The sequence below is a fragment of the Pollicipes pollicipes genome, unplaced genomic scaffold (assembly GCF_011947565.3).
Source record: "Pollicipes pollicipes isolate AB1234 unplaced genomic scaffold, Ppol_2.1 Scaffold_3087;HRSCAF=3621_pilon_pilon_pilon, whole genome shotgun sequence".
Lineage (NCBI taxonomy): Eukaryota > Metazoa > Arthropoda > Thecostraca > Pollicipedomorpha > Pollicipedidae > Pollicipes > Pollicipes pollicipes.
Window position 1 is genome coordinate 25,337,717 of NW_023596225.1, and position 11,999 is coordinate 25,349,715.

Sequence of the window (11,999 nt, forward strand, 5' to 3'; positions counted from 1 at the left end):
GCCCGAGCCCGAACCTGAGCCCGGCAGCGAGCCTGAGCCCGAGCCGAGCGGCGAGCCCGAGCCCAGCAGCGAACCTGAGCCCGAGCCGAGCAGCGAGCCCGAGCCGAGCAGCGAGCCCGAGCCGAGTAGCGAGCCCGAGCCGAGTAGCGAGCCCGAGCCGAGCAGTGAACCCGAGCCAGCAGCGAACCCGAACCCAGCAGCGAACCCGAGCCCAGCAGTGAGCCCGAGCCTACGGGCGAGCACGACCACCACACTGGGCCGGAGTCCAAGAGCAAACCGGAGCCCGCGAGTGAGCCCACGGCCGAACCCGAGCCTCAGGCCGAAGACGTGAAGCAGGAGGCGTCGTCAGGTAATTCACGGATGGATAAGTTCAGGTCCGGTGGGTTCCGGAGCCAGCGCAAGGCGTGGAGGACGCGCGGCACGCCGCCGGCCGCCCGCGCCGCCGCCGCCGATCAGCTGCGACTGCGCACCGACGGTAAGTGACCGGCCCCTGTCGGAGCATGCGTCGACCGACGATTGCCTGCGGCCACTCACCCGACTATGGAAGGCTGCGGTAGCACCACAGACCCGGAGGAGGCGTCGGCCGGTGCCGGCGGCGTCGGCGACGGCCGGGAGGACACGGCTCGCTGTCCTCCCTGCGGCTGCTCTCAGACCCTCTCCAGCTGGACCGGTTCTCGTAGCCTAACCCAGAGGCCCCTCTCACTGCACGTCCGCGCTCTGTAGTCGGCGACAGGTATGTGCAGGGGTTTTGTACATACGGCTTGCCCTCTGACGTCTGTGGCTGGTCACGGCCGAGCGTGGTGACAGCGTGCCCGGCCGGGAGCCGGCCGACTCCTGGCGCCGGTAGACGCTGCCACCAGCGGCCGCGGCCAGATCCCACTGACGCCGGGTCGGCACCTCCGCCTGCAGGAGAGACTGCTGACGCGGCGACAGAACAGTTAACTGGCCAAATTCACAACGACATTAAAAGCATGAGGCGCGAATTATAGTTGCCGGTGGCAGTGAATGAAGCCTCGACCATCTGTGCAATGCTCAGTTAGATTCATAACTAGCTGCGATCTCTCGCATCCATTAGTTACGCGTTCATCATCTGAAGTCAGCTGCCAGCAAAAGCCCGTTACTGCAAATTCTCGTTGGGCTGGCTTTGATGAAGCACACTTTGTAAAAGTACGTAATCCAGCCTGAATCTACCTAAGCACCCTTTTGACATCCCGCCAAGCATGACTCACCAAAATAACACAAAGTTCTCGCATATTTAAACTAGTCTATGGTAAGGTAGTTGGTTTTGGGCTGAGTGCGTTTTGTTACGATTATTTACATTCCATTGAAATCTGTATTGCTGCGAGCATGGCTGTGTGTTTAAAACTTGTCTTAATGAGCGTGTAGCTTTTAACTCACCTGGTTCATTTGATCACGGCACATCGCTTGTGTTTGACTAATTCCTGGGAGAAGTAACATAAGCCACGCACTTTCAGGGCAATCAGAGGTGATTACTCGACAGAAGCGTCAGACCCATGGTGAACCAAACCCGACGAGCGAGCCCGAGCCCAGCAGCGAACCTGAGCCCAGCAGCGAGCCAGAGCCCAACAGCGAGCCTGAGCCCAGCAGCGAGCCCGAGCAGCGAGCCTGAGCCCAGCAGCGAACAGAGCCCAACAGCGAGCTGAGCCCAGCAGCGAACCCGAGCCAAGCAGTGAACCCGAGCCAAGCAGTGAACCCGAGCCAAATAGCGAGCCCTAGAGCCAAAACAGCGAGCCTGAACCCAAGAGTGAACCCGAACCGGTCCAAATCAGACAGAAAACGTAAATGCACATTGACAGTTAAAGGTGAAGTGACTTCCAAGTAACTCAACTGTAATCGTTTCGTATTGGTTCATTACACCCGTCTTCTGAAGCATTGCATTAATCTTCCCCGGAAGTACCCGGCGATTATTTCCTGTTCCAAAAGTGTACATGCGTAGGATGGCCATCCTTCCTCTGTAGCAAACTGATGGAGATGATACTTAACCCTTTAAAGTCGACCGACGTCCACAGTTTTTATAACTTCCTTGTATTTGACGCTAAGGTAATTAACCTGAACAAAGATCGACCATGGTCGCGGCGAGTTTGTGTTTTTTTTGTTTTCGTTCCGCCTCGTTTTCGAGATCTGATCATGCAACTGGAGGTCTAAAGACAGTCCTGCCCCTTTCGCGGAAGCCCCTTCAACGCCCCCGAAACTGGTGGAGCTGTATGCTACCTGGCCGCCGCTCCCGGAGGACGCTGACATCCCCGCTCTCCGCTCCAGCCAAGCAGGTTCAACCTCCCTCGCTGTGGGCTATTACCCAGGCGGTGACTTCCACGCCATGGACTGCACGGACATCGTGCTGGGGCGCGCGCGGGGCAACTTTGGCCGCGTCGACGACTACTACACGCGCGACCGCTCCACGCCCGCGGCGCGACGAGTTCTGGGGCGGCAGCGGCAGCCTCACCGGCAGCATGGCCTACGAGGAGGACGGCATCACCACCGTCGCGTTCCGCCGCAAGCTGGGACGGTAAGGGCGAGCGCCGGATCGGCTGGAGCGCGATCGCCGCGTCCCGGTAGCCTTGGCTGGCGGAGGTAGCGCGCTTTGCCTGAGTGTGGCCTGTCGCATTTGTTTGCCGAGACATAAGGGTCTTTCGGACAGGTTCGACAAGCTGAGTTCTGGCAGGCTCGCTCGCTCGCTCTGTCCAGACTATCCTTGGGACACAGTCTGCTAAAGCACCTCGACAGTGAATGGCATCTTGCGGCTTTCTGCGTGATGTGCCGTGCGTCATGGTGCCGACTTTGCACCGTCATCGACCGGCCCGAGCGCGCAAATACTGGTCCTGTGGGCGTGTGACTCGCCCGTTTCACACCGGCCAGCCGAACGCCTTCTGACCAGCACCGCCCCCCTCGCCACAGCGTCCGAGCCGACCGACCACGCCATCGAGAAGGACCTGATGCGCGTCATCTGGGCTCGCGGCCAGCAGTCGGGCGACTACATGCACCGGCCCAAGTCGGGCCTGGAGGCGGGCAGCTCGTCCGTGCCCAACTTCTACCGGCCGGACGAGGTCAAGTACCACGGCAGCGGGCAGCAGCGCGGCGTGGCGTCCATCGACTTCCTGGAGGGCGGCAGCACGCAGGAACTGTCGCCGCGTGCCTACGATTTCTGCGGCGCCGAGTGGCGCTGGCCGCCGAGCTGCAGCATGGACACGGCCGACTGCGAGTACGCCGTGCGCTGGGAGCTGCTGGAGGCGAGCGACGAGGTGCGCTTCACCGTGCAGAGCGACTCTGACGAGCACTGGACGGGGGTCGGCTTCTCGCGCACGCCCAACATGCCGTCCAGCGACGTGGTGCTGGGCTTCGTGGCCGGCTCCGGCCGGCCGATCGTGCTCGACGGGTTGGCTCTCGGGCCACCTGCCGCCCATCACCGACTCGCGCCAGGACATCTTCAACAAGACGGGCTCGCTGCGCGACGGACGCCAGGAGTTCTCGTTCATCCGGCCGCGCCGGACCACCGACGCCAAGGTGAGCGGGCCGCTCGGCGTGATGCGAGGGCGTGGGACGCGACACGCAAGGTGTGCCGGGGAGGCGGCGCGGGAAAATCGTCAGCGTTGTTCGATAATCGCTCTCTCTGATGAGTGGATGGCGAGCCACGCTCAGCCAGTGCTCTCAGGCCGGTTTGGGTGTGCTGTCTGAAAGCGCCCTTCTTTGTGTTTCTTTCCTTAGACAAAAAAAAAAAAAAAACAGGTGGGACCGATCCCCAGCTGAGCATCCATGGGGCACCACGTGACCCCTCTCTGTCTCATGCCCCGTCCCTCTCCAGGACGTGTCCTTCACGGACGACCAGTGCCTCTACATGCTCTTCCCGATCAAGGGCGGCAACTTCTTGCGCTCTTCGAAGCGATTCGCGAAACACAAGCAGACGCCGATCGTTTCCTCCGAGAAGATCTGCATCAAGTCGTGTGGTGAGTACCATTGCGGAGACCCGGCAGGCTGTCTTCGACATTTGTCTGTCAGTTGCACTGTTCCCATTGTTTCTATCTCTCTGTCCGTCCATCTCTCTCCTGCGGCCGGCGCCGTCCACGACCAACGTGACGTGACCTTAGTTCATGGAGGTCATGCCCTCTTCATGACCTAGCCGCACGATCCATCACCTGGCGGCTTTCTCGTGGGAAAAGGTGACGTCACAGGCGAAGAGGAGCCGAGCGGCGTCTGCGCTGCAATTAATGCATCGTTACGTGGAACAGGGATCTTACTGTTGCCTAGTGATCTACCCGGGAGCATAAAAACGCCCGGAAATATTATTTTGTGGAATGGATGCTTCCAGTTACCGAGGCACTGTTTTCGTCTATGCAACAATCTTCTGTGGCATTTTTATTGGAAGCCCAAAGCTGACGCTTAGTGCTTGGCACGTTCGATAGAATCAAATACATTCGTACATGCCTTTTTCGAGCAATATTACACAGCATACACGCAGATGTGTACATATTTCGTCACGCATATCTATGATGATACATAAGATATGATTGTACATACGTAAATGGAAAAGTTAATGCAGAAATCAATATTTTCCAGAAATCGTGGCGGTAGGGCTTTTTCGTCGAACGTTTTGCACGAACGTATCACATGTTCGCAACATAAACCAACACACTGAAACATCCCTGCGCAGAACATTGTGACCTATTGACATTTTAATGATGTTCTGTACGTATGACAATGAGAGTCAAATGCAAAGGCCCTTAACTTTATAGGCGTTGGAACTGTGGCTGGTGGGGGAGCAGTGGGTCCCATGGCACCCCCAGTTTCCGGAAATACCGAACATTTACTCGGCAGGGCTCGGTATTAAAACATGACCAACACATGCCGACGCATTAAAGTGTTCCCAAAATTGGTCTTGGCATCCCCTTGTTGAGGCGTTCCTTCGCCTGTGCATAAATTTTTCATGCCTTAGGGGGCACAGGCTATTCTTTCCCATGTAGCCAGCGGGAGCACAGCGGAGATGGTCTTATGTGACGCGTTTGCGCAACACTAAGCCCTTCGTCATGTCCAGTTTGTGAGGATGGCCTAGAGCCTGCCCGGCGTGTGCTGGAGGGCGGCCAGAAGCCTGTTTGTCGTACCCGGACGGCAGGTGACCTTTGGAAGCATACGCAAGGTGGCGAGGCTGGCAGCTGGGATAACAATGGGCGGTGATGGTGATTCGACTTTGGCTGGCCGACCCAGCCGGCACTTCTCTTGACCTCAGTCTGACCTTTGACCGGTGGAGGACGGCCGCCGGCCGCAGGGGGAGAGCATGACCCCCTGACCCTCCTCACGCCGCGGCGTCTGGTGACTCTCTTCGCGTGTTTCTGTCGTAGCGAGCTGGACTTGGGGCGCCTGGCCGGGTCGGGTTGGCCCTCACCTGTCCGGCGCCTGCGCGCCTGCGCAGCACGCGGCGCCGGCTCTGTCGGGGGCTGGGCACGTGGCGGCGCTTGTCCCTCCCGCGCCGGCGGCGGCAGGCGGCGCGCCCGCGGTGACGGCCTCTGCTCTGTGTGTCGTTGCAGTCGGGCCCGCAGCTGGGCAGACATCAGGGCGACAGTGGCGCCACGCCGCGGCCGGCCGCCGCAGCCGCCAGCGCCCTCTGTGCGGCCGCCCTCCTCCTTCTCGCGTTCGCGCACTAGGCCCTACGAGGCGGGCCCTTCGGGTGGGGTGGGCCGTCCTCATCGCGTCGGGTTCTGTCGGTCATCCACCCTGGGGACGGCCGGCTGTAACGGTTTCGCACAAAAGTTTGTCACAGTCAGCAGCTTAGCAGATTATTATACCGATATAGGGCACAACGGCAGCAGGAATAGAGACCTCAGTAATTCACACCAGAATCATAATGCCACGTAGCAACGCGCCCATGCCTGCATAATCGCGGAAAGGAAAGCCGTCGGAGGGTGGGGAGTTTACAATGACCTAGCCGGCCACAACAGCTGGCGCACCTTCGGGCGATTGTAGTTCCCGTGGTCAGGTGCGGTTCCTGCTACCGGCCTCGTGACACGGGTAGGTGCCAGAACGGGGTGATGTGTCGAAATAATTGCGTCCAAAAGCTGTGAGCTTCCCACTACGTGTGTTTATTGTTCGTGCCGTGCACCACTTAGGTAATGTTAGCAGTTTTAGTAGCTTGCCATATGTCGCTGTGTTATTCTCGGCGGTCGTCCGCACCTGATGCCCTTAAGGTCGTGCTGCAGCGTTTTCCCAGCCACGCTGGACTAGGAGCTGCGCCTGGCATTTACCAGCACGTCCGGCGGTGTTCAGTTTCAGCACTGTGCGTGGTGGGAGATCGGGGTGGTGGAGCATGGAGCTGGTTTTCGCCCACTTGTGTACTAGCAGCGTTCTTTTGCATGCCACATCTGTCGAACCGCGATCCCAGGTCCCGGGAGGCGGGAGCGGGAGCGGGAGCGGGGGCAGATACCTAAACCTCATTTTGTCGAGCTCAGGCTAGAGGACAAACGCAACAGCTTTGCGCATTTTATTTACAAACTGTCACGCGAGCGACTCCCATTGGGCGGCGCTATCCGGGTCTTTTGTCGCTTTATGTGTTGTCTACGTGACCACTTATCTCTGCTGGTGTAGGTACAAGATACGACCACCGCTGTGTCATTGGGCGGGAGTCAGATCTAACTTGTGTAACGGAGAGAGCCTGCAGATTAGTTACAGTAGTAAGGCGCTCTGCGAACAAATATTTGTCTGTGTCGTAGGAATCACGTATTGTGTAATAATCAAAGTCCAGTGTCATGTATCATGCTTAATGGAGCGAAAGTTTCCATGGTAATAAAGATTTGATTGAGAGTATCTAAATTATGTGCTGATTTGTTCGATGTACGGCATCTAAGGATGGCTTCTTCATAATCCAAGGTTAGTACCAACCAGTTTTTCTATCCAATGCTTCCTGTATACTTTTCAACCAAGCACTGCATCATATTTTTAATGTCGCAGAAATCGCATTGCTCCTGACCGCACGCTGCGCACCAAAAGCTCCCATGGATAAAAGATTCACCGAAGTGTTCCGAATCTCTGAAATGATTGGGAACGTTCGTAATAACGGCTCTAATAATATTCTGCATTTTGGTGAGACCTCTCGGACGATGTATTTACTGAACTTTTCTTCATCTTCCCAGAAGGTTCGGTATTATTGGGTGCATGTAGTACATGATACCATGGTGGCTGTGTTGACGTCACTGCTCATCGTTGAGTTCGTCTCCGTATATCGTTCAGTTTAATTGGTGCGTCTGAGGTAGTCCCTCACGATTTACGCATGCCGAGGGCCCGGCCAGTTCCGTGGAGGAAAGGCTTAATATAAATTTGCACGTTGCCCTTTGTTTACACTAAATGCCATACTGTCAGAAACTTGATCTGACATTTCGATCCACTCTGGGAATATTTAACACAAAGTGGAACACATGAACTCACTACGTGACGACTAGCAAGTGTGCGTCAGTTTTTTTTTTGCTCTATTTCCGTTACGTGACGTACAGTTTGAGCGTTAACACTGCCTGAGCACAAATTATGCACTGATGTCTGAGTGTGGTCTGTCGGTATTTGTGTTGGTACTCGACACTTGCGTCGATACTTGCGTCGGGACTTGCGTCGGTACTCGACACTTGGGTCGGTACTTGCTTCGGTACTCGACACTGGCGTCGGCACCAGGAGAGCGACTGGTCGCTGGTCCGGTGGCGCCGTCTGCCGCTCCTGACCGCCGGACGCTGACCCGCCGTCGCCCCCTCAGCCAGCCTCGAGCCGCTGCTGGACAAGGACGGCAAGCCACTGCCGCCGCCGCCGCCGCCCAACGTTGAGTACGACGTGGAGCTGAAGCTGCGCGGCCTCGGCGACACGTACATGCTGCCGACGCCCGAGTCCGAGGAGTTCGAGGTGCTGAGCGAGCGGATCCGGCGTGACGTCATGTCCCTGCTGGAGACGGTGCCCGGCCTGAAGAGAATCCGCGTCACGCAGTTCCAGGAGTGAGTGGTCTTTCGGCGGGGTCGCCCGGCTGGGGGAGTCAATGGGCTGATCAGTGGGCCGGGGTCGGGCGGTTCGAGGAGTGAGTGGGGATGTGGGCGGGCTCGCCCGGGTCGAGGAGCGAGGCGCGTGGACAGGCGCTCCCAGGTCCTGCGGTTACTCGGGCAGTGACGCGTGCCCGACGCTGCTGGGGTGTTACGAGCTCTGTGACAGTGCCCCCTGCCCGTCTATAATGCGAAGCGTGCAGTTCCTAGCTCTACTCCACGTCTGTCATGGTTGTAATGCATACGAGTCCCGTATATTTAAGTTTAAAAGTGTTTTGACGTCTAAGAGCAGCTTCTTTGAGGCGCCAAATCACAGGACGGAAGTACCTTGTTGCCGGTTATTGTAAACGCATTTCCAACTCACCAATACGTAGATGTGCCTCCGTAGTGGTGCCCCACCCTCAATCCACACACACAGGCCGACCTTTTGAAATACGCCTGCGCCCCGTGTGACCGGCCGTCGCCAGCGGCGCTGTGTCCTCATGCCCTGTTGCAGTGCCGTGTCGTGTGCCTTGTCCTCATGTCCTGTCGCAGTGCCGCGTCGTATGCCGTGCCTACCGCCCCGCTGTAACTCCCCCCCCCCCCCTCGCTCACTAGCGATGCCGGGAACGTGGTGGCACACATGAGCGTCCAGGTGGACCGTAAGCGGATGGCTAAGGAGCTGAAGCGCGTGGAGGGCGGCGAGGAGAAGCCGCGAACCGTGGAGACCGTGCTCACCGAGTCGGTGCCTACCGGCATGGTGGGCAACCTGCAGGTCAACCCACAGTACCTGGTGGTGCAACCCAGGAAAGGTGAGCAGACGCGCCTCTGGCCTGGTGCGGGCATGCCTCCCACGTACATCCGTGATGCAAATAGTGTTATTGAGCTTATGGCAAGTAGCGTTTTATGTTGGTTTCTTTGTACTTAAACGGTAACAAGGGTTCGGGTTTGGTTTCTTTTGTAAAACCAAACTTAGATAATACGCGTTAAGATTATATTTTTGAATGAAGGTTTGCGTCGTAATAATTCTAGACATACACCATGTCTTTGGATACTGCATGAGTCAGGAAGCTGTGGATGGCACAAACCCAAATGGGAGATAGGTGGCAAGGGCGTGGCCGCTGTGTGCAGTCGGTTAACGCACGGCCAATGTCCAACATCTGCAGTAACATCTGTCTGCAGCCGGCCCAGGCGAGCTCCGTGCCGACTATGCCGCCTGTGTGCACTGCGTGTGCCGAGCCCCGCCTGACGCCGCCCGAGATCCGCTGTGACCGCTGGCTCCGACGGTAGCCTGTTGTGGACCTCTGCAGTCCGTTCTGGCGCCGGGTCAGGCGGATACCCCGCCCCCGGCGACCCGTCGCGCCGCCGTGCTCCGGCGCCGCGCCGGTCACGGAGCACGGGATCGCACGTTGACGCCGCCCGCGCCGCCGCTCTTCGCAGAGGCGCGCAGCCTGGAGGCCAACGGCCCGATCCCGCAGGAGCAGTGGGACAGCGAGCTGATCAAGATCTACATCATCCTGGCGGCCGTGGCCGCGCTCATCCTGCTGGCTATCGTGCAGGCGGCCTGCACGCTGGCCAGGAACCGGCGCGCCTCGCCGCCACAGGCCAAGCCGCACGGCAAGGTCAGCAGTCCACCGGACCGGGCCCGCAGCAGCGCCATGTCCAGCGCGGCGTCCGCTCTCAGCGCGGCGTTCTGCTGCGGCGCCGCGCCACTCAGAGCAGCGCCTGTGTTCGCCGCGGCGCCGCTCAGAGCCGCGCCTTTGCTCGGCACGGCACCGCTCAGAGCTGCGCCTCCGATCCACGCAGCGTCGCTCAGAGCTGTGCCTCCGTTCGACTCAGCGCTCTCTGGCTGTGATGCCGGTCTTGTTTGCTGGCCGACGGGCAATGCTCACCGCCTTCCGCTCCTGTCTTGAATTGAAGCCGCCTTGAAACACATGTGTTGGCCACCTGGGTGAAGACAGCAAAGCTACCATTCCACGCACTTCTCATTTGCCACTCACTGCGCATGCTTTATGGACGGGGGAGGGGCAGTGAAGCGCTCAATTTCAAATTAATTTCCAGATCGAGACCGTGTTTGTTTCGAATCTAGCCCTCTTCGTGGTGTATGAAACGCGCTGGCACAAAAAAAGAACACTTCTAATGCAAATCAGCTTAAATGTGCGTGAGCTGGTAGTCGCGTCTCCACTTGGCTGCATTTGGTGACACAGCGTACTCATCACCCGAGGACGTACATTTCACCGCCGTGCATCTTGCTCTCTAGGTATCGGCTCAGTCCTACATGTTTTTCTGAATGCCCTGTGAGTAACTTCTCCCTTCAGCACATCTTCGCACTGCTTTCATGCCCGCCTGTTGGGCAGACACGCCGGGTGACGGGTAGAGTTAGTGGGCATAGATAAGCATGCAGTTAGCTGCACCAGAGGTGAGGATCGACCCAGAGGATCGTGTTATCCGTAAGAACTGAAAGCACGTCACGGCACAAGCTAGGCGACTGCACTGAGAACAGGCTTATGGAGCTTCCTCGTGCCTTCTGTCGTTCAGTTACGTATCAACGCTGTCGAAGGCTGGAATTCTGTTTGTTTCCAGTCCGTTTTTGGGAGTGTGTATGCCTGCTTGATGGCGATATCCTCACCGAACCCGCCCCTGTTGGCATTTTTGCCCTGCGTGAGTTCTGCCAGATGATACGAGTGACACCTTCGTGATTCCGCCACCGGCTTGCTCGTGTACGTGGGTCCAGATCCGCTACCAGGGGTGCCCTTTTTGACTTCTGCCGGCTGCTGCTCATCTAGTGAGCTTGCCAGATATGCAGCAGCCGACAGCCAGATGGTATCCTCTGTAGCCCGTCTTGTGTATCGGTGTCCGTCGGCGGTGTCCTCTCCAGCTCGTCTTGTGTATCGGTGACCGTCTGTGCACCTCTCTGATGCCTCTCGTGCCGCTCTTCTCTACCTGTCGAGTCCAGGCAACGGTAGCGCCCTCTCTAACCCGCCCGCTGCGCCGCAGGACCGCCTGATCACCAGCTCGGCCTGGCGCGACATGGCCGCGCACAACAACTACGGCTACGAGAGCTTCGAGCCGGACACGGCGACGACTGGCCGGCCGAGCAAGAGCCGCGGCCCGCCGCCGGGCCAGCCGGCGCCGCCGCCGCCGCCGCCGCAGATGGTCGAGACGCGCTCGCTGCAGCGGCCGCGCTCGGGCCCGGCCGGCGGCGCGCCGCGCTCCAGCTACAGCCTGCCGCGGCCGGCCAGCCAGTTCTCGGCGGCCAGCTACCAGCCGGGCGGCGAGCGGCGCGCGCCCGGCGCCGCCGCGCCCGACTTCTACTTCATGCCCAGCCAGCGCAAGTACTCGGGCGAGGTGGTGCGAGTCTACGTGGACTATAGCAAGCAGCAGTGAGCCGGCCCGGCCCGAGCCGGGTCGCTGACGCGTTAGCTAGGGGGTGGGGAGGGGAGGGGAGGTTCGGCGCGTCGGAAGCTGTGGTCTACAGAGCGGCGTTGGCCGGACCGGCGAGCGTCCGCCGCACCGCGGGCGGTCCGCGGACCACGCCTCGGCAGGCGACCGCCGCTCGCTCTCCCGGCGCGGGGTTTGGCGGAAGGGACGGCGCCGGCGTGAGCGCGAGGCACGGCTCTGCTGCGTGACGGCCCTGTCCTCCTCCGGGGCTTTCGTCACGGTCCAGTGCGCTCGGCTATTGTGGCGTGACTAATTGAGAGCGAGTATTAGAGGACGGCGGCGGCTCACTCGCCGCGCGGGACCGTCGGGACGGTGAGCTAGGCACTCCTGCGGCGGGCTACCGCGCGAGTCGCCCGGACCGTGCCGGGGGCCGTCCGCTCCCCCGGAGTTGCTCAATGGGTCGGCTTCCCTGCCCCGTCGGGGGCCGTCCGCCAGGCTTCAGCGCGCGACGAACGGCGACGTCTTCGCGGTGCGAGCTGACGACGCGATCAAACGCAGACACGCTGCGCCTAAATACGGAATTGTTGCGTGCTCACGACACGAACTTGAGACTTGTCCGAC

At 59.4% G+C, this 11,999-nt stretch overlaps 2 protein-coding genes across 2 annotated transcripts; both read left to right on the forward strand.

Annotated features, from left to right (window-relative positions):
- Window positions 1-2,471: 2,471 nt before the first annotated feature.
- Window positions 2,472-3,395, forward strand: LOC119089932 (uncharacterized; the record flags this gene model as incomplete). Its single annotated transcript, XM_037212735.1, has 2 exons — window positions 2,472-2,514; window positions 2,917-3,395. Coding segments are annotated over exons 1-2 (522 nt in total), but the record flags the coding sequence as incomplete, so codon positions are not given.
- Window positions 3,396-3,399: 4 nt separating this feature from the next.
- LOC119089933 (uncharacterized) lies at window positions 3,400-11,384 on the forward strand. Its single transcript, XM_037212736.1, has 7 exons — window positions 3,400-3,522; window positions 3,821-3,962; window positions 7,745-7,976; window positions 8,616-8,809; window positions 9,438-9,619; window positions 10,995-11,128; window positions 11,324-11,384. The coding sequence occupies exons 2-7, from the start codon at window positions 3,854-3,856 to the stop codon at window positions 11,382-11,384; spliced, it is 912 nt and encodes a 303-aa protein (XP_037068631.1). The 5' UTR covers window positions 3,400-3,522; window positions 3,821-3,853.
- Window positions 11,385-11,999: the final 615 nt, after the last annotated feature.

Coding starts and splice junctions, on each gene's coding strand:
- LOC119089933 (XM_037212736.1), top strand. CDS start 3,854: ATGCTCTTCCCGATCAAGGGCGGCAACTTCTTGCGCTCTTCGAAGCGA. Junction 7,977..8,615: donor CGCGTCACGCAGTTCCAGGA/GTGAGTGGTCTT, acceptor CTCGCTCACTAG/CGATGCCGGGAACGTGGTGG. Junction 9,620..10,994: donor AGGCCAAGCCGCACGGCAAG/GTCAGCAGTCCA, acceptor GCTGCGCCGCAG/GACCGCCTGATCACCAGCTC.